The following is a 22,175-nucleotide window of genomic DNA, read 5'->3' on the forward strand; positions in this document are numbered from 1 at the left end:
CCACAGTTCCCAAAATGGACTAACGCTGCACACCATAACCTTCATGAAGCTGAGACTGACCCCGGGACTGTTTGCGAGTGTACCAAATAAACTAGTAAGTGGGCGTAATCACTGGTAATGTGGTGAAACACATAAAGAATCTGAAACAAAATCACCTGGGTAACCTTTTAGACGTATTAGCGCTCGTTAACATGGCTTCTTTAATAATTTGTTCCTGGATTGTTAGAGAACGACTAGTCCTGATGAAGAAGGTTAATCTGAACAACGTCCTCCTAACGACAGGTGAAAGCTGCAGACCATAGTCATGTGAGTCGCATATTTGCATTCGTGCATCATGCCACCCCACTCAGCCGTAATGTTGCGCTCCTGTTTGTTGTATAATCTGTATACGTCTCTCCCTCACCCAGTTAAAAGGAAATAAGAACCCGAACTCCCCACCAGTCATTTAGAAGCGAAGAAGCCACTTGAAAGCGCAGCGAAACGCCTTCAAGAGAACTCAAACAAGACCGTCGCTTTTGTTTTAGTATTTATTTTTAGACACGACCTGACCCGTATGACTGGGAATCTTCACATTCATATTTAGTGGATGTCTGAGACTCTTTTTGAACCGCACAGATCCAAAAACGGTCCAAATATTTAAGATGTGCTACTCCCCAGAAAACACCTAGAAGACAATGGAGTGGATTTCATACAGTGTTTTAAAGAGCTCACTGTGTTCTCCAGCACATTTGCATAAACACAGATTAAATGGAGATCAGATCATGCTTTTTAGCATAACTCAAGAACACACTTGTGATATCTTGAAGATCACGGGGCTTTGCCATTTCCTTTGATGGCAAACTCTCAGCTGAAACCAACTTCCACTTACCTGTTCATGCATTTCAAATGAGGTCTAGACAAAGCTGTGATCGTTTCAGCACGACACTAAATTTGGCCGGATGATCTCCTTTGCTCCTCCACAAATAGTCTAAACAAATGAACTGAATTCCAGAGAATCCGGTTGAAGCTGAATCATGATCAGATTGAATGTCAGTGGGATTTTATTCAACACTGTGACAAGATAAATGGCGACCAGTGTTTAAGGTGAAATACAAGAAGAAAACTCAATAGTGTGTATAAAAGAACATTTTTTTTTCATCCTTTCCTTTATACACAGCTTTATTTACACAAGAAACATTTGCCTTACACTCCTGGCGCACAGGCCTGTGTTTATCATGGCCCACAATGTGGACATTGGACTGCACTGCTGGCATAAAGTGAAATAAGTAAACATAACAGGAGATGACATGAAAACAGATGGCAACTCTTGGCTGCAGTGAAGGCTTCTCCCTGACAGTCAGTATTGTTTTATAGACTGTATTTATGATGAATCTGGCCTCTGAAAGAATGACAGCAGCTGTGTAAGTGAGCCCTCTAAGGGCCAAACCACAACAAGCATTTAAAAAGGAGAAGGAAATAAGACTTGATAGCTGGGTAATTCCTGGTCTTTTTGGAGGTCATAAATTACTGCTTTGAACTCCGCTTATACGCGTAATTGTTTCCTTATAGCGGCCTCGACGCGCGAGAGAAAACGCTACACAGCTACGAGCGTTATCAGCGTCACTGAGAGATAAACTTATTCATTGTTTGACATTTATCACTAGATCCTGGGGGTTACGCAGAGTGCACAAAACAATCATGCTCATTGTGAAGACTTTTTTTTTTTATATAAACCGAGATCAGGTTATGTAGCTTCTGAGAAAAGGTCAGAAGTCCCACGAATAAAAATGTTTCTGTGGTTTCATGCTGCTACCAGACGCAAGCCCGAGGAATGAGACTTCCGGTGTGACTTTGAAAATAAAACTCACACGTGTTCGCAGCACGTCTAACAAGGGGAATTTTGTTGGACTATTAATAAGCGAATGCTGAAGACTTGAATCAGACTTGACTAGCTACAACACCCATGAACATTTTATTTGTTTTGACTTGGAGTTAATTTGTTTCCACTTTGACAAAGACACTGAGAATACTTGGAAATGTGAAAATGTGGAACCTTAAGGCTTTAAGGACTAAAGTGTCTGCAAGTATATTAAAAATTTATGCTGACAATTTTGGCTATAAGATGAGTAGGCTTTCTCAGTTCTGCATGTTATTGTTGCATCTTTTTTTTTTTTTTTAACAATTCCATAACATAAACAACAAACAGTAACAGACTCAAGTGAATGAGAAGGGAAAAAAAATGGGAAAGCAAACAAATAAATAAACAAAAAATAAAAGAAAAAGGCAATAGGAGGGCAATAGGAAACTTAAAGGTATTAATTCTAAAAAATGGCGACAATAAAAATACTGGAATTGGTAAATTTTCAAGCTCAAGGTTTAATAATAATAATAATCAAATAATGTGCACAGTTTAAAAATATATATTATTTATTATTTTGAAATTTTATTGACTTCTGGGTCATTATTATTATTATTATTATTATTATTATTAGTAATAGTAGTAGTAGTAGTAGTATCATTATTATTATTATTATTATTTTATGCGCTGAAGCTACTGGACACTGAATTTCCCTGTGTGTATCATTATCTAAATCACGCCCACCACGCAAGCCCCGCCCCCAGATAACGTGCGCGCGCGCGTGTGTGTGTTCATTCGCGCGCACTGGGGATTCCCCCGCGTGACAAAAACAGCCCTGGCTTTCACATGTCAGCTCTTCTTCTCCTGCTCCGTCTTATCGCCTTTCAGTCCTCGGCTGCTGAACTCATGTCTCTACCGGATATCTAGTCGACGGGGCCGCCGCCGCCGCTTCGAGACTCACCGACTCCCTTGCGAAGAGACCTGCCATGTTTTGAAACTTTTTTTTTTTTTTTTTTTTTTTAAAGGTGTTTTTTTTTTTTTTTTTTTTTTCTTTTTTCTTTATTATTTATTTTTTTAAATCGTCGGAAGGGCTCGTCGCGTCTGAAGCGGTAACGTGCTATCGGTTTTGTGGCATGAAACGCGGCGGCTCATTCCTCTGGTTTTACTCAGCGGAGCGGTGGTTTCCTCAGCCTGGTCACATCACCGAGCAGCGAGCGGCGACTACACCCGCTTGAAGCGTTCGAATCCTCGGGGAAGGAGTAGAGGAGGAGGAGGAGGTGGTGGTGGAGGTGGTGGTGGTGGGATAGGATTGGGGGGGAAACCCAGCACCCAGCAAGCACCAGCTCCAGCAGCTCAACTATGGCGAGCGACGACTGCAGCAAAGCGGACTTGATGGAGGACAACCGCACGGACTCCGGTATTGAGTCGTTCCGCTCCCTCCTGAAGTCGGAGGAGCCCCGGGAGCCCGGCACCGACTTCAGCCTGGGCAAGGACAAGTTCTCCAGCGTCGGCGAGGAGCGGCTGGACTCAGCCTACGGCTCCTCGTCCATCACGGTGGAGAGTTTGCCGGAGATGGTGAGCGAGTGCAGACTGTCCAGCACGAGTGAGGAGAGCACACAGAGCGATGAACTGTCTGAACAGGAGGAAAACTTGCTCACAACTATCACAGAAGAAGGAGACACGTAGGTTCCTTAATATTTTTATAATTAATATTATTATTATCTCAGCTCCTTACAATAATAATAATAAAAATAAGGGTTGAAAGGCACCATGCTTCATGCAAGACTGGTGGGTGAAGTCCCCCCTCCAACTTTCTCCCCCATGATTCCCCCACCAAGTTTTATTAAAGTGGGTTGTATTATCTTAAAAAAATCCATCTCACAATTATCTTTACCTGATTCCATCACGCCTAAATAATTAAAAAAAAAACAAAAAAAAAGTGATTAAAAGTGCAGGGCGCTGCAGCAAGTCATCACTGCTTAGCCTCCTACTCATGGCTTTGCTTGGGCTTTGCAGGTCTGCGAATAATGCCCCAGGTGACATCACCACATGTCTTCTTTTCAACATAGTTTGCACGTTAAGGAGACAAAAGAAAGAAAAGCAGCAAATTCAAATGATTGGTTTATTAGTCTGCAGTATTGGCCCCAAGTTTTTTTTATATATATATATATAACCAATAGGTGTTGATTGATTTCCTTTAGACTTTTGGTTTTGTAATCCACTACTATTTATGGACTTAAAGCATCCATACATGGCAATTTATGAAGTCTGGAATCAAATTGAATATGTGGCACGGGTTTCCATGATACTTTGGGAGGGGGGGGGATTTCATAGGGGTGTGATACTTTTTCTTTTTTCTTTTTTTTTTTTTTTTTTTAATGAACTTTGTCCGTGTCATGAGTGTGGACGGTCTCCTGTGAGGCGTCTCTCAGCCAGAAAACAGAAGTGAAACAGATAGGCCTGGACTTCCCCTGCAGCGCAGACAAAGCACATGCTGTGAGGTAGCACCGTGGCCCCGCTGCTTTTTTGGATCCAAGAAACCCGTCGATCAGGATGGGACGGCGGGCACGCATGTTGTTATTCCCACCGTTTTGCGAGCTGCTTTACTTTCTTCGTTTCGTTTTTCTACCGGATGTCTAAAAAAAAAAAAAAAAAAGAGGAGTCAGTTGTGACAGAGTTTTGTTTTTTTTTTTTTTTTTTTTTTCTCGCCGCTGCTCATTTTTCAGTTTGACTCAATGAAACTGCAGCTTTTTTTTTTTTTTTTTTGCACACAGTCCAAACACCTCAGCCTCCACACACGGCTTTTATCAGACCATGCAGATCGTATGCCGTGTCCCACTCATCCATTGTTGCCATGTCATCAGTCTGTTTTGGCGATAAAGCGCAGACTTGTTAATGGGTCCCCGCAGCCGCCAGCCGGTGTAATCCAGAGATTGATGTAGTCAAGAGTATTGCAGAAGTGCTGTTGCGTCTCTGACCTCTTTTTATTTCCGCCCGCTGATTGTAAGGGCCACATGGTTTCATTCTCACACCCTAACTTTAGATACCTGGAAGGGAAAAAAACACCTGAAAGACACCACACTGCCGCTCAGACTGACTGAGAATCATGCAAACTCTAATTTTCCCTCTGCGGGATTTTTTTTTTTTTTTTTTTAGCTCTTATTCATTCAGGTCTTACTCAAACCAGGAAGTCCCTTTCACACTCAGAGACGTTTGCTCATGGAGTTAAATCTACCGGTGGAGCTCCTGCAGTCTGCAGACATTTAAACTGGTGTGACGATGAAAAAAGCATTTTGCATCATCTCTAAATTAGTTTGGAGTGATTCCGTGATGGGTTGATACAGACATTTTAATCAGATTACAGAGTTTCTATTGGTTGAGTTTGATATAAATTGAACTTGGGGTTGACTAAGGGCTGCAGCTGCTGAAAACTAGAAGAAATTCTGATATATTCTGCATTAATTTTCCACTATATATGATATTTAACAAACCACCTTCCTTGAGGTAGACGTGCATTGAAAAGGGAAAGGATGTTGGTCTTTGGTAACCTCTCGGCTAACTAGCTAAGACGGCGCTTCAGTCTGAACCGGCCGGGATGCATCCTCCGCTTCATGTGCTGCAGACAGCTTTGTAAACAATGCGGTGACGCTGAATTACCTCAAGCATCTTTTGTCTGTTCTGTGAGAGGATGTTTTCAAATTTCCACGACATGCATTCATACCGTGAATGTCAATCGTCCCCTGGAATCGGGCTAAAATCTGGAAGCATTAGTCAGGATTCAGTGTTATACAGGTGGTTTTCCTTTTTAAACCCAGAACTGGAAGTGCATCAAAGCAGTTTTCGTGCAGCAAATGCAAGAAAATTGTCTATTTTTTGATAGTATCGTGAGGTTGTTAAGTGTTAGGTTTTAACCCCTAATATCCCAATAAAATTAAATGCATGAAATAGTATAAAATCAAATAGAAAGTAACTCAATTATGTTTTAAAAATAAAAACAGTTGCAAAGAAATTACCAGCTACATATATAACTCAGATGGATTTCATGGTTTAAAAAAACATAAAAGCGCCACTCGCTGAACAGTAATTGCTGAATGTATCTCATCAGTTAGACGCTGTAATATATTCTTTTGCTGATGACTACGTACAACACTGGATTATTTTATTTATTTATTTATTTTTTTCTTTGCTGGAAATTCCAGCCGCATTTAAATCAATAAATTAAATGTCATTTTATAGGTTTTGCACCATGTGACATCAGAAAAGGGAAACAGTTCAAAGCAGGAGGCTGAATGAGAGGCCTGTGCAGTGAGATTTTGAGGGAACTTTTGATCCCACACTGTCTGTCTCTGAGCCAGACAGGCGTCCAGTATCTATGACATTTAATGTGAAGGAAGTGCAGCTCACAGCTAAGCTTTGAGCAGTGAAGTGGCTGCAGGGACGTACATGAAAATCTGCTTCTTCTTTTTTTTATTTTTTCATATAAAAGCTGGAGAATTTTTAACGACTTTTATTTGAATCTGTTAAAAATCCTTCTTCTAGTCGAGGCGCTCGCTGTGTTGTTCTCAGGCCGGTTCTAAATTAAGCTCCAATGCTCGGTTCCATTTCCTGCTCTGTGTGCATTGTACATTTGTTTGCTACAACTTCCCACTCAGGTTTTGAGGTTGGTTGTGTTTTTGTTTTGTTTTGTCGTTTGCTGTAAGTGCTGAAACTAAAGCCTCTGCGCCATCAGCCCGCGTCCCTTTAACCCAGCGGCCTTAAGTAACTTCTTTGCGCCGCTCAGCACCCCGGCTGCTCAGTTTTGCCATTCAACCTACTAAGCGGTGCATTTCGAGGTACTCTCTCTCTCTCGAGATGAATATGGAGGAAAATTGTGATGCAACTGCTACAGTGAAACGCAGCCTTTTTTCTACTGAACGCTTTGGGGAGTGAATTGCTCAACGTTGCATTTTCTTTTTTTTTTTTTTTCAAGCATAATTGATAATTATTTTTTTTTCTTTCCTCCGTCCTGTAGAATCCTGCACTTAGCAATCATCCATGAAGATATTCTCATTGCTAAAGAGTTGATACAGATATTCCCAAAAGAAGTCCTGGACATCCAAAATAATTTATACCAGGTAAGTACAACTCTTTCCACTATGCAAGCGCAGAGCAAACTGGAATTTTTCTATCCAAAGGGACTTCCTCATTGCCGGGTTGTGGAAGCAGAGCCATTATTTATATCTGTACTTCCAGAGAATCGCTGTTCCTCTTTATTTGCAGTCCGTCCTCTCTCAGGGACGTCACTGTGGGTGGTTCCAGAGTTAGCTCATAAGGGACTTTGAATGGAAACTCCCCTCCTCTCTACATCATGTAGAAATAGAAGCGCAGGGAGCTGTGGAGTGTATCCTTGTGTGGATGTGGGTGGAGGAATTGTTCCAGCGCTTCAAGAAGTCAAACCAGAGAGTTAACCCGAACTGCACAGACGGAGCTGTCAACAAGAAACATCAGAAGTTGAGAGTCAGCATTATTATGCCGTGACTCAGTTGGAAATGGTTGCCTAATTTCCTCTTCGTACTCATTCTAAGACCCCACGGAGGTGCACATTACGAACACAAAGCCCGTTTTGCCACCGAAGGCCTTTTCTTTAGAAATTAAAAGTGCATTTGAGTCATTTTTGCATTTAATTTCAATGTGTGTTGCAGAACTCTGATAACAAACGATATTCAAAGATTGGATTCCTCATTAAACAAACATGAGGGATCGGTGTCAAATTCTGCACCCGAAGCGACGCGCTGCAACCACAATACTTGTTTGTTTTTGAGCAGGCGACACAACTGTCGCTTTTCTCAGCTGGAGCAAGTTCCCTGATAACCAACAGCTGAATGCAACGAGTACAAACCTGTTCCCTGGGGTGATTCGAAGGCGTGGCAGGAAATGCGGGGGCAACGTGGCATTGTTGCACTTCAACGCGATCGCTCCACTGATTCATCCTCCTCTTTGTCGACCCTCAGAGCCCCCTGCATCTAGCCACGTACCTGAACTTGCCGGATGTGATGAGGAGCCTCTTGGAGAAAGGGGCTAGCCTGGACCTGCAGGACCAGGACGGGAACACGGCGCTGCACGTGGCGTGCCAGCACGGCCAGACGGAGTGCGCCACGGAGATGACCCGAGACGTTTCCCCCAGCAAGCTAGCGCCAGTCCTCGAGACCCAGAACTGGAGAGGTGAGGAGAACGTTCCCTCTGCATCGTCCCTTTGAGTGTTTGACATTTGGCTCTGTTCGCATCAAACTTCCGAGATCATGCAATCACCTTTAAGTCAAAACTTTTATGTTGATTAACTAGGATGTCAATGCTAAAGCGATGTAGCATCCTAGCAGAGCGTAACTTCTTATCTTGGAAAACAAGAAACAGCTCGAGCATGGCCATCGCGCTATCATCTCTTCCTCGTGTCTGACCAGAAATGACCCCTATGTTGCATATTTAAAACAAACTGTGTGTGTGTGTGTGTGTGTGTGTGTGTGCTTACAGGTCTCACTTGTCTTCACTTGGCTGCGCTGAACAGGCAGCATCAAATTCTGATGCTCCTGATTAAAAAGGGAGCAGACGTGAATATCCAGGTTAGTCGGCGCGTCCTGTATGTTATGTTTATTTGATTTACTTAAAGGCTGAATTCATACCAAACCTTTCATGTCACGGGGTTGTACGCGGATGCTTTTTTGTTCTTGTGTGAGTCACGATGCCTCGCTGCCACTCATACGTTTTAACCTAAATGTATAAAAGGCAGAAGGTGAGGTTCTATAAACCCGATCTTTATTTTTCGTTTCAGTTTTGTGCCAGTATTTATAATCGCACTTCCCCAGTTCTGTCACACTCTTGTTTACTGTGTCTGGCCCCTGTGTTGTGTTCCCGTCTATAAATCTGCTGCACCTGTGCAACGCTGATAGTGATATGAGCTGAGCTCGGGGCTTCCTGCAGGATTCATGGAGACATAATTAGATTGGAGTTATGATTAGGCTGTGCCGGCCAACCGCTCTTCACTTTCTATTGATGGAAGGGAACATGGCAGTCAGTCCCAAAACCACCCCAGACATTCCTCTCGGTTTGAGTCAGCGGCCCAACATATCACTGTGCCTCACATCGCCGCCGCTAAATTATTATTATTATCATTGTCATTCGCGTGTGAAATATTGCGTAGTATCTGTCTGTGCTTGTCAAATTCAAAACACACGAAGAGAAGCACCTCCGTCCTAAACAGAAACCTTGTAAACTGTCTGATTTTTGCGCAGCTCTGCCAGTTCTCACTTCTACTCGATTCCTCCTCCAGGAAGGAACCAGCGGCAAAACAGCTCTTCACCTCGCGGTGGAGCTGCACGACATGGGGTCGGTGAAGCTGCTGATCGGCATGGGCGCCAACGTGGACGCTGCCATGTTCAACGGCTGCACGCCGCTGCACCTGGCGGTGGGCAGGCAGGACGCCGACATCGCCAACCTCCTCTGCCAGTCCGGCGCCGACAAGATGCTGAGGAACATGGAGGACGAGACGGCGCTGGATCTGGCCGACGGCAACGATGACGTAAGGAACCGGCTTTTCACATGCAGCCAGGAATGTCTCACAGACCTCACGACAGTCCTGGAAAACTATCGACCCGACGGCATGTTTACACACTTATTACGAGTCAGTCCCACATACGCCGTCCTGCTGCCAGAGTCTAGACTGGCAAGTGTGTGCATTAAGCTGAAAATAGTTTACAACGAATTCTCTTTACGCTCCTGCCTGAGTCACGCTTGTTAAAGAACTATAGAGCTGTGTTGGTTTTGGAGTCTTAACCCACATCCCCACGCGTCGCTTTGTAGCGACTGGTTGCCTAGGTAACAGCCGCTGTGTATTTCCCATCCCAAAACCTTCTGAGTGAAACATAAAAATTATTGCTATTGTGTGAATGGTGTAAGCTCCTCTCGAGAAAAAAAAAATACTCTAAAACATCTGAGTTCAACCAGTCATAAAAGATATATCTTGTTTGAGATGCTGCAAAAAATAAGAGATCCCATCCATTCCCAGCTCAGTCAGAACAAAGCCTACTGGACTTCATTGTGGACTATGAACCAGACACTAGGGGGAACATGCAAAATAATAGTTTCTGTTCTCTGGAAAAGAAAAACTGAACTAACTTGGGAACAACATTTGAATACTACATTCTGTGCAGAGGTGTGGGAGGAGTGTTCGCGCTGTTTCTCTCTGTCATCATCTGTCATCATTCAGTTCAAGCTGTTACACCGGTTGCGCTACACGAAAGAAATATTCCATCCCGACGCAGACGTGGACACGTGTTTTGGGATTGTCCATCTTTAGAAACCTTCTGTGAGATTTGCCAAATTACAATCAGGCCCAACCCTGTCGCTGAGGACGTTAAGAAAACCCCAAACCGACTTCACAGCCTTCGCCTCACTTCAAGCTCCGTAATTTGGAAATCTGACAAACCCCCCTTCATTTTCAAGATGTTAAAAGACGTTTTTTCCTTAATTCTTCTATAAAAAAAAACTCAGATATAATAGATTCGTGTCCCGGCTGGAATTTAAGGTTGTGTGGTCCCACTTTGTAGAATTCATTCTTGTCCTCTCTCCCTCAAAAATAACATGACAGGTCTTATTTCTTACTACAATATTCTCCTTTTGCTATGTATCTGATGTGTCATTTGTGTCATTTGCTGACGTGTACTGCTGTATGCAAACGTTATTTTTGGATTTAGCGCATTATGTGCACATTTAGAGTCGTGCATTACTCATCATCTTTACACGTGATGATGGTGTGGCCTTAACTACGGCTTAAATTGTCTGCTATTTGTTTTTCTATGTACGATTATGTGTTTTTTTTCTCCCCCCTCCAAGTGGGTGGGGTTTCCTCATGACTCTGTCTGTTGTAAGTTCATGCTTCGTGTACGTTAAATAACATCTTCAGAGACACTGACACGGCCTAAATCCGCAGAGGTTGATCTCGTAGCTTTCAGAAGCTCTTTGAAAGGAGAAGAGTCTTCATGGTATTAATTTGGTCGTTTCGTGGAATTCGTCAGACTTATGATGAAGTTTCCCTTCTCATTATTACAGCAGTAGGTCACGCACGCTCCCATGACGTCCTCCACAATAACGCTGTTTGCAGTCAGATATTTTTCCACGCGGCTTTCGTGAAAATCCTGACCTTTTGTTCTTTCTCTTTCAGATTTTGGCTTTGTTTCCCTTCGATGACATCCAGATCTCTGGCAGGTCGGTGGTCGGCGTGAAGTTTTGAGCTGAATCCCAGACCCAACAACAGTCTTCACATTGTCTGGATCCTCAGTGCAGCTGGAAGCGTTCATTTAAATAAGAGCTGAGCTGATTTGTATTTTATTTCTTTTTTTTGTTTGTTTTTTTTTTCTGTATTTGTAGTGTACTATCTAGACAAACATGTGCACCATATAAATATGTGTTTCCGAGTCACCTGCTAAATTCTTCTGCTTCTCTTACACATGCGTCCGGAGGCGGCTGTACCGCCTCAGTGTGAGCTTCAAACTTACTTTTCATATGTTGATCACCCATAAAAGCAAACAAACAAAAAAAGAAACAAACAAGCAAAAAAAAAAAATGGAAAAAAATGATTCTACCTCCTGTTTTCAGTTCATCAAACTTCACCAGTGCCTTGATTGCATTTTCTCTTTTGTGATTTCTTCCTTTCCACGGCTCATACGCAGACTCTTTCAGGCGATCAGAGGCAGAGGAAAACGTTCCGTTCGCTGAATGGAAACTATAAATTCTGCAAAGACAAACTAATCCCTGCTTCTAGTGTAAAAGTATAGTAATATATAAATGCAGCTTCCACTTTTTTTGTTTTTTTTAGGTTTGCTGCTTGTTAAATGGTTTTCTCTATTTATCTTAACCTTAATCTGGCAGAAACCTTACTGTTGTGTATAATTTACTCTCGCTAGTTAATATTTCATTTATTTTGTAATAAAAGGAGAAAAAAATACTCGCGTTGTACTCTTTTTTTCTGGTTAAATGGGAGTTCGGAGGAATTTTTCCTCTGTATTTTATTTTTCTAACGTTATCTACCATCTGTTCTCTACTGGCAACTCCCATCAAAGCTTCATCCAAACACATGCCCGCTCATTAGGTGCTCTGGAGAAAATGAAAGCAGTCGTACTGTAAATCTCATCTCCATGAAGGTTGTGGTGTTCAGGATTTGTTTGAAATAAGAGAGGTGTGTTTATTGATGGTGTGATTATTTTGACAGCCCTGCTTTAGTCAGTGGGAGATAAATAACAGGAACGCCTTTATGCTTAATCCGGTTTAACAGATCCACGAGCTACATCCTCCAACTTAATCACATCACAGCGGAATTACCTTAGCTTAGCTGGCATTTAAACAAAGGGAGTGTTGGGATTTTATTTTTCCGTATTTCAACCGCACATAGACAATGAGCCCGTAGTTGTTTCCCGGCAGCTGTTTTCAAAAAGTGGATCTTTTGTTTTTCTTTAAGCGGCTTCTTCCTCATGGCTCCTTTCAATACAATGGCCATGTGGAAGCTGGAAATTCCACTCAGATCTGCTCGGTAAACACGGATCTGCAGCGCGGCAGGTTTGGCCGCATGTCCGCGTAGGAACACTGGTGTAAATGATGATCATAAAACACCTCAAACTGTGACCAGGTGAGTAGGTGAGCAGGGTTCAGGTGCACAAACAGAGCTTTTCTGCCTCCGAACACACAAAGCTCTTTGGTCAACAGAGAGTTACGAAACTCTACTACTTCCCTATTCTGCTGTGGTCTGGGAAACTCTGAAGCTATTTGTGTTATGTGCTCTATAGGTAGTGCGGTGTTGCCATGGGGCCAGAAGGTGTAGCGAAAAAAAAATCCCATTTCAGCCACTTCCAGGCTGCATGGGGAAGAGGATTCTTCGAACTTTCTCAAACATTTTGATCTCACGTGTTTCTGGAGGGCCGATTTCTCAATGCCTTTCTTTAAATATATATATATATAAAAAACACAAAGCAACTAACTGTGCGTTAGCATTTGAGGAATTAACCTCAAGGTTTGTAGTTTTTGCCCTTGGTTAACAAAATCAACCAAACAAGTCAAACATTTGTTTAAGTATAGTATTACTCTGATACTTAAATATAATACATTCACAGGTTTCTATTACTGCTTAAAATAATGGGACTTTCCCCTTTAAAGGGGCACAGGAAGACAGCGGGATCAGATTAAAGCCTTGACATTACTTGCACATAAACTCACTCGCCAGTTCGAGTGGATGTGTTTTAATGTAATAATGCTGCAGTAAAGGCCCCCCCTTCATGACCTCTGTAATGCTCAGTTTGTGTTGTAACATCATATGACAATAGGTGGTAACTCAACCACATGGTCACTCTGGATGACCAAGTTTATGGTGTTATTAAACTGGATTGAATTACTACTTATTAGGCCTACTAAAATGGGTTTGTCGAAATAATAATAGAGATAGATATTGGTGCAATAAAAACTCCCTCAGTTAGTTTAAGTAAATACTGAATCTCGATAATCTTCATGAAGATAAGATTTAGTGCAAGACTGTTTTCACTGGCAATGAAGCTGCAAGTCAGTGTAGACTTTATCTTTACCAACAGCATGTATGATTATATGATTAGTATGTGCTTTATTTTTTTAATACTTAAAAATATCGTCAGATGTTTCCTGTTATTTAATTCCTGATTTTTCTATATACACTTTCTTTTGAACAAACAAATACAAAAATGAAAGTTGGAATAATTTTATTTTCAGACACATTCCTCTTTTTATTAAATTTCATGAGAAGGGTTAAAAATACTATATATATATATTATATATATTCCAACGTTATGGGAAACAGCTACAAGCATGTGAATAGAGACAAAGACACAGAGACAGGTATATTCTGTATTATTATTATTATTATTTGCTTATGCTATTTTTACTTTATTTTACTAGATGTTATGTGTTATTTTTAATTTATTTAAATTTTTTATTTATCTCAGACAGTGGACTGAATACAACCCTGAGACCCGGGAGTGAACAGCAGACGGCATTGTGCCCAAATAGTGCACGTATTATTCTTAAGAAATTTATTTTAAAATGATAGTTCATTAAATGTAAATATTCTCCTAATTTACTTCTTTGCACTGAAACAAATGGTATGGCATGTCATTACTTACAGGTTATTATTAGGTTGACAGGTCTAACCGAAATTCTTTCTTCAAGAGTGACAGAGTCTAGTTTCAGAGTTTTACTTGCAGCAAGGAACTGATACATGAACTACAGCGAGTACAGAATCGACTGGCAACAGTGAGGTTACGTTCACTCTTGTACAGTAGATCCTAGACACGAATAGACAGCCTTGATAGAGAGATGCCTTGTTGGCGTCAACTATTCATAATACAGGGGATGTAGACGGACTGGGTGACTCCGTGTCTTATCTGTGGGGCCTACTTTTGGTGAAGAGGATAAAAGAGAAAATGTTGTGTGAAAGTAGCTGTGTTTCCAAAATAAATGCGACATTTCTAAAATTTCAAAAAAGCACAATGGTTTTTTTGTACGTTTTTCCATTGAGAGGTGTTTTGCAAATGAGTTGTAACTCTTGTAAAGTCTCATCTTGCAATATCCCATAATTCTCTTAAATTCTCGACATGCCAGACTTCACTTTGAGGACTTTAAATGAACTGGTTAACATGACCCCCTGTGAATTGTGACAAAATTTTTTTTTTTCCATTTCCAAGTTTCCATTGGACATTTACAATAAACTGTTATATCGATACATCTGAAAAACCACCTCATGAGACCGTAAAAGTGTTTTAGTGATACTTCAGGAGGTTTTTCAGAATTTACCAGTTTTCTTTTAATTGCATATGTAGGTTTTGGACATTCCTATGGGTAATAGAAACACATAAAGTGAAGAGGATAACAGAGGATGTCTTTTAGTTTCACTTCTGTATTTTTCCAGCAGTAGGTTATGATTCTTGTCAGGCTCGCTTTACATCAAACTGGGCTATATGTGGCCCCCCCCCCAAACTAAAATGAGTTTGCCACTCCTGTTGTAGTCGAAAGTTGTATTGTTTTTTTGTTTTATTTAGCTGCAGTTCCTCCACCACACCGACAGGGGTCAGTACCGCCGGGAGGGCGCTGTTCTCTGTCTCCGGCATCCTGTGGTGTATGAGTGGAAGAGGAGGGGGCCACTTCCTGCTCCAGTGAAGACTTCTGGTACTGAGGATAAGTCGAAGACATCAGAGCTAAAGGCGGCTAGTCTTTTGAAGGGAACGCCGTCTTCTTCCTCTTCTTCTTCTTCTCCTTCTCCTCCTGCCGGATCCTCCCGCGGCTTCATGCTCCCTCCCAGCGGGGACGTCTGAGTGCGTGGGCCGGGCTGCTGCTCCACGCGTGGAGGGGGAAGATGCCTTCTTTTTCACGGAGGTAGGGCTGCACCCCGGAGGCGAGCTAACTGGAAAAAGATGTCATGCTAACGAGCAAGTTGAGCAAGTTGCCTTGTCTCTTAAACTGATCAGCTGCTTGTTCTAATTCCTCTTATTTTAAGTGACACTCTTTTGTTTTGCTAAAGTTAAACTGCGTCTTGTGTGCGGGAAATACCTTAGCTGCTACAAGTGTTTATTAGCACACATTAGCTGCTCTGTTTTAGAGGGGCTCACTAAAAGTATTGTCCTAAAAATGCTGATGGATGAATGTAATTCAAGCTTTTTTACTGTAAGGTGATGCCGCAGTGTCACAATGCCTATTGACTCCTACATTTAAGCACATTTAAATGCCACTACTGCTTCTTTACATGCAAATGTGCATGAATTATTAATAAAATAAGCAGTAGGATCTGGTGTACCGCCACTGTTTTTATGTTTTGTTTTCACTGAAGCCACTCCCTCCACCATTAAAGCAGAGCCAGCAGTTGTTGTAAAGGTGTATCTCAGTTTTACTGCATAGTATCTGCAGCCATATACTCATAAAAGTGCACATTTTCCTGTAGATTTTGGTGGAGCTCTTTTTTTTTTTTTTCCGTGTGCTGTAGCAGCCTGTGGGTCGACTGTCCGGTCTGCCCGGTGCATTCCTTCGTGGAACAGGCGTCTTGTTCAGATCCCAGGTCTGGCTTATGGGACGCGCACACACAAAGAGGCTCTGTGTTAGTCTGACTCCCAGTCCTCCTGGGAGGAGGCCCCGTGGCCTCCCCCCCCCCCACCCCTCCAAACAAGATGCATCTCACTGCCACGACGGCAAGGAGCTCACCTCCTCGTGTGAAGCTTGGGTTTCACCGCAGGTGTGGTCAGCTTCATTGTCTCAGAGAATGCCAGTGGTTAATTGAGATAAAGTTCTTTGTGGCAGGTTGAACAGGTTGCCGTTTTCTTTTATGGTCACATGCCCTATCCTCCTACACCTCTACCTTATAGCGTACCCTGCAGACCTGCAGCCACGCATGCATATTGATGAGGACGTTGACGTGCAGCTTATGCTCTTAGCTTGCCGGTTCATTAGGTACACCGGTGAAGACAAACGATCCTTTCACTAAATGTCCCGTCACGACTGTTATAATGTTCACTTCATGTTGAAACAGGGCGGTGATTTGCGGTGCCGTCAAACTGGTTTGAATTTAACCCTTTAAAGTGTTTTTGTTATTTAGCCTAACCCGCTGGCTACACTGCAATAGCACGACGAACAACGGGCCTACCAGAATGACAAACGCAGTTTAATCGACAGGTCTCTGTTATTTTTAAACAAATGCTGAATGTTGTGGGTTTGGATCCATTGGCCGACCGGGGCCTTTTGCTGTGTGGAGTTTGCATGTTTTTCCCTGTGTCTGCGTGGGTTTTTCCCCAGGTACCGCAGCTTCCTCCCACCGTCCAAGGGCACTTGTTGGGTTCACTGGTGATTCTAAATTGGTCATAGGTGCGAGTGTGAATGGTTGTCTGTCTTTGGAGGCCTGTACAGGGTATTCCTCGGTGACAGCTGGGATAAGCAGAGGACAAGCGGACACAGAAAACGAATGAGTGAATGTTATAACCTTCATGATTATAGGATTAAGTGCAAGGCTGTTTTATTTGCGTGTCTTCGTTTTTATTACTGTCTCCAATCATCTGATGAGCGATTGAAGGAATAGTTGCAACGTCGGTTTGTGATGTTGTTTTTTTTCCCTGCGTTGATTCATCCCATCCACAAACTAAAATATTAATCGTGCCACTTTTTTTTTTACGTTTCTCTGTAGGGTTTGCCCTGCCCTTGTGTTTCTCCTGTTCCATTCCACCGTGGCCGCAGAAGAGCCTTCGCCACTGGACAACTGGCATGATTTCTGGCTCTTCCGCTTCCTGGTCAACGCGCTGGGATACTCCACCATCATCATCCCCGGCTACCTCCTCATTAGCTACTTCAAACGAACCAACTACATAGAAAAAGGTTCGGGGCTTGTGGGATGCTTGCTTTTCTCATTGTTGAACGCCAGCCAGGAGACCGTTTGATCGAAGTCCACGTATCTGCTTATGTTTCCCTTTCATTCAGGTACCGGACTTTGCTATCCTGTCATAAAGGCCTGCGTGTACGGCAGCGAGGCCAACGGCGGGTTGTTGGATGACGTGTCGGTTGGAAGCAGGAATGATGCGGATTCGGGATCGTCGGTCAGACAGGCTGTCAAGTTGATCTTTTGTGCTGCAGGACTTCAGGTAGGGGAGTATAGTACTAGTACTAGTACTAGTACTAGTCTGACAAACCCCAACGTTCTCCATCTGCACTAAAATGCACTCACTAGCCAGTTTATTAGGTACACTAGTGAATAATTCTAATATAACAGCCCTGCAGTAAATTTAATCTTTAAAGAGCCTTTCACTCAATTGTATTTAGTAATAGTGCATTATGTTGTAGCGACATGTGTTCCTATTGTTGTGACAACTCCATTTTAGTCAGTGGGACTAAACAACAGAAACATTTTGTGTGTATCAGCACCACAAACTACTTCCTACGAAACGAATTGCACACATAAACTAAGCAATAAAACTATAAAGAAGGGGAATTTAGTGCAGGGCCCTTATGTAAGAATACGTTTGTTTTCATTCTCATGAACAGGTAGGGGAGTGTGTTTCCTGAAGTTTGCCTAAAGTTAATATGTACCTTCAGCGAGCCAAATACACACCGCCCAGTATAAACCAAACTTGAGACGTTTTTAGCTCTTGAGCCAACATTAGCGGAAGGTTCACATACAGTTAGGAATTACCAGTTTTTATTTGAGATGAAGAACGTGTGTGCACACCTGAGCTCGGAGCCTCTTCTGATCTCTGTGCATGTACGCAGGTCTCAGCCGGCTGCTGCTGGATGTTTAGTAAACGCCTCTTTGTTGAACCGCAGCGTCGGACTTTCTATTTCTGGATGTGTTAAATATAAGAGGCACAGTGTGAATGTGGAACAGAATAGATGTTTATCATCACTGTTTATTGTCACTAAAACCCTTTGACTCTCACAACAAGAAATATGATTAATCACAATTAAATATCGTTCATTTTTAATCCATATTAATAGCGTGCGCTGCAAACTGAGTACGTTGACATATCATTATTAAAAATGTTCACACGATTGTACAGATTCATACAATATAAATACTGAAGCTGTGTGATGTATATATTCGAGCTATGGGCATCTGTTCAAAAGCGCTGTATCTCAAAAAGTATTTGTATATTTTGTATATTGTGTTCACACATGGACAAAATTGTGTATCTTACAAACTGAATGACTAGCCGTGGTTAAAAATTATGTGGTTACAATGCCAGTAAAAGGTTAAACCAATACAGTTTAGCACCTCTAGTGTTGGCGGTATTAAATATGCATAATAATCGACATGTACATGATAACGGTGGTTTCACAAAAAAAAAAAAAGACACACAAGACTTGCAGTATGTCTGCTTGTCTTCAAGGAATCCAACCGAGCTGGTCTGAGTAACGCAAGTAAAGTGATGAATAATGTAAATCGTTGGTTTCGGTGATGAGTAATTCAGTCAAACTGAAGTAATTATGCTTGTTTGGGGGGCAAATTATGTACAGTGTTTGTCTCGTCAATCGAAAAATGTCATGTTAATATCGTTTTATATCAGACTTTCAGCTTTTTGTTCATGACTCAGACGATGAAAAGTTCAAGCCGGGTTTCTGATTCTTAGGTGTCGTACCTGACGTGGGGAGTCCTGCAGGAGAGGGTGATGACTCGCTCCTACGGAGCCACGACCCCGACGGAGGAGGGCGAGCGCTTCAAGGACTCTCAGTTCTTGGTCTTCATGAACCGCATCCTCGCCCTCACCGTGTCGGGCCTCTGGTGCCTCCTCTTCAAGCAACCCCGCCACGGGGCGCCCATGTACAAGTACTCCTTCGCCTCGCTCTCCAACATCATGAGCAGCTGGTGCCAGTACGAGGCCCTCAAGTTCATCAGCTTCCCCACTCAGGTCCTGGCCAAGGCCTCCAAAGTCATTCCCGTCATGCTCATGGGCAAGATCGTGTCCCGCAAAAGCTACGAGTACTGGGAGTACTTGACCGCCGTGCTCATCTCCGTCGGCGTCAGCATGTTCCTGCTCTCCAGCACCACCAGCAAGCACCCCTCCAACGTCACCACCTTCAGCGGGGTCGTCATCCTCGTCGGCTACATCGTCTTCGACAGCTTCACCTCCAACTGGCAGGACAACCTGTTCAAGTACAAGATGTCGTCGGTGCAGATGATGTTCGGGGTGAACCTGTTCTCCTGCCTCTTCACCATCGGCTCGCTGCTCGAGCAGGGGGCCTTCTTCGACTCGCTCGCCTTCATGACGCGCCACTCCGAGTTCGCCCTCCACGCCGTGCTGCTGTCCGTGTGCTCGGCGTGCGGCCAGCTCTTCATCTTCTACACAATCAACCAGTTCGGCGCCGCCGTCTTCACCATCATCATGACCCTGCGCCAGGCCATCGCCATCCTCCTCTCTTGTTTCCTTTACGGCCACGCCGTCACCATGGTGGGCGGCTTCGGCGTGGCGGTGGTTTTCCTGGCGCTTTTCCTACGGGTGTACGCGCGAAGCCGCATGAAGGCAGGCCGGCGGTCGCAGCCGCTCACGCAGAAGGTGTAACTCTCCAAAGCCGCACCAAACTCGGAACTAAGACCACGTTTTCTGTGGTGCTATTTGTCTATTTGTGTCTTTTCTTTTTTTTTCTTACTGTTCTTTTCCATTTTGTTTTTTTTTTTGTTTTTTTGTTAGCAACGGTACAGAAAGGGATTCTGCAGTTTTGACTCTTACACAAAGATGCCCCCAAGGGGTCCATGTGATTTGTCACAGAAGTTTTTGAGTGCCTGTAAGATTGTCTGATACACGAGTCCCAAACTGCAAACTGCCTCTTTAGCTCAATCATGGTTTAACAGTAGAGTATTTTTCATTGTGAAAAAAATGTATGTGAGAGAGAAGGATTTATTTTAATTATTTGTCCCTTATTTAACTTTATCGAAGTTGTTCGAACTAGATGGTCACCTCTTGTTACTACACTTAATATCTGTTGGGTTATAATCCAGTAGCTTTTGTCTTTACGATGGAGAGCCGGGGCCTCTATGTGTCTTAATGTGGGGTTTTATCTTTTAAAGCTGATAACATAGTCAAACACATGGTACATACGTTCCTGTTTTTTTGTTTTTTTATTTTATTTTATTTAAGATATATTAACATGGTCCAGAGGCTACCATCAATATAGCAGGTGGCTAGTAAAAAAAGAAAAGAGAAACACAGAACCTGATGCTGCTGTGAAGAAAAATGCATTATTTTAAGATATTTTTTCACTTTTAAACATTTTTGGGCTTAAAAGACAACACACAAAAAAAATGTAAATATATCTCATAGATTTTCACTTTTTATTTCCAGTCTGCTCGTTTGTTGCTTTTTGTAAAAAAGTTTCATGTGAATGTTTGATAGAACACTGAATGGATGATTCATCGCTGTCATGAGGACGTGAAGATCCTGTCGGCCCAGGGGGCAGTTTGCAGAAAAAAAAACAGAATGCGTACAAGGGAAATGCAATGTTACCGGTACCTTGTTTGTATCATTCTACTATTTCCTCTGGTAACTGGATTAATAATAAAACATATTAAATTAACTTAACACGATCAAGTGTAGAAGTCTGAATTTTATTGTGTCGTATGTGCTGATAAAACAATTATACAATACATACAATAACAACAAAAAGCCTAATAAGTTAGACATTGTGCGGAAGTACACATGCACAAAAGCAAACTAAACTGTTATATATTCACAGTAGAGCAGTATCTTTTGAACAGATAAGGGTGCTAGATGAAAACTAGGCAATTTAAAAGAAACACCACGTTTTTCAATACATGTTACGCATGGTGTCTCCCAACAAATCATAATCGGATAAAGTCACAAAGATCTCTCATTGTGAACCACAGCCCGCTAATCCATACAGAAGTGACTCATGGGATGACAAGAAGCGCGACAGAGAGCACGTCTGACGAGATGTGTAGCTGGAAATGCTGAAATAGAGGATTCACAAATAGTCATCTGGATCTCCTAATTCGTGAGTGTCTGAACCGTGGCTCTCCGGCGATTTCTACGCACTCCCGCATGGTCTAGCGCAGGGGTGTCAAACATAGGGCTCGCGGCCCAATCTGGCATAAAATGGTGCGAAAATTACGCAGAAGACAACTAGTGTTCGTGAAGGTTTATAAAACATCTGGAATGTCCTTTATTCGACATGGTTCCCGAACGCACCGTTGTCTTAAGTGTTCTAAATGGGACAGGTGTCAATCTGTGTGATTAACCAATTAGTGAGGTTCAACCTAACCTTCCAGGTGTCCAGGTGGGCGGGGCCGAGTGGAGAGGGAGGGAGAAAGAAAACAACCGGAGAAAACATGTTTTCTAAATTGTTTTAAGTTGCGGTGGTTTAGTTACGTAGCTGCCTGCACGGTTTGATTTATTTGTTTATTAGGGAAACTGGACACTCGGCACATCATGTTTCCATCGGGAATTTATACTTAATTGATGCTAAACTATTACCGCAGTGCAGAATGTAGCTAGTTAGCATCCCCATGCTAAAAGCGTCAGACAGTGTGTGGAAAACTAACTTACTGGATGCTTTTGAATTTGGACTGAGTTTCTAGAGGACGTGTTTCTAAACCACACTGACGGGACACTGCTGATGAAGGCTTCACCAAACTACTCCAAACTACATCTAACAGGAAACAGTGAGTACTGTTAAGGCAAGGCAAGGCATTTTTATATATATAGCGCATTTCATACCAAGAGGCAACTCAATGTGCTTTACATAAAGACAAAGCATTTAAAAAGAGCAGCATAAAGAAAAAGAAAAAAGTACAAGAAATAAATATATA

General features: G+C 42.5%; 2 protein-coding genes across 2 annotated transcripts; both read left to right on the top strand.

Annotated features, from left to right (window-relative positions):
- Window positions 1–2,647: 2,647 nt before the first annotated feature.
- nfkbie (nuclear factor of kappa light polypeptide gene enhancer in B-cells inhibitor, epsilon) lies at window positions 2,648–11,813 on the top strand. Its single transcript, XM_047574420.1, has 6 exons — window positions 2,648–3,519; window positions 6,849–6,951; window positions 7,828–8,038; window positions 8,345–8,433; window positions 9,141–9,389; window positions 11,031–11,813. Exons 1-6 carry the CDS (start codon window positions 3,197–3,199, stop codon window positions 11,097–11,099), a joined length of 1,044 nt encoding a protein of 347 aa, XP_047430376.1. The 5' UTR covers window positions 2,648–3,196; the 3' UTR covers window positions 11,100–11,813.
- A 3,219-nt stretch (window positions 11,814–15,032) lies between these two features.
- On the top strand, window positions 15,033–20,933 carry slc35b2 (solute carrier family 35 member B2). Its single transcript, XM_047574310.1, has 4 exons — window positions 15,033–15,256; window positions 17,049–17,236; window positions 17,339–17,499; window positions 18,982–20,933. Exons 1-4 carry the CDS (start codon window positions 15,237–15,239, stop codon window positions 19,909–19,911), a joined length of 1,299 nt encoding a protein of 432 aa, XP_047430266.1. The 5' UTR covers window positions 15,033–15,236; the 3' UTR covers window positions 19,912–20,933.
- Window positions 20,934–22,175: the final 1,242 nt, after the last annotated feature.

This window comes from Mugil cephalus, chromosome 21, assembly GCF_022458985.1.
Source record: "Mugil cephalus isolate CIBA_MC_2020 chromosome 21, CIBA_Mcephalus_1.1, whole genome shotgun sequence".
Classification (NCBI taxonomy): Eukaryota; Metazoa; Chordata; class Actinopteri; order Mugiliformes; family Mugilidae; genus Mugil; species Mugil cephalus.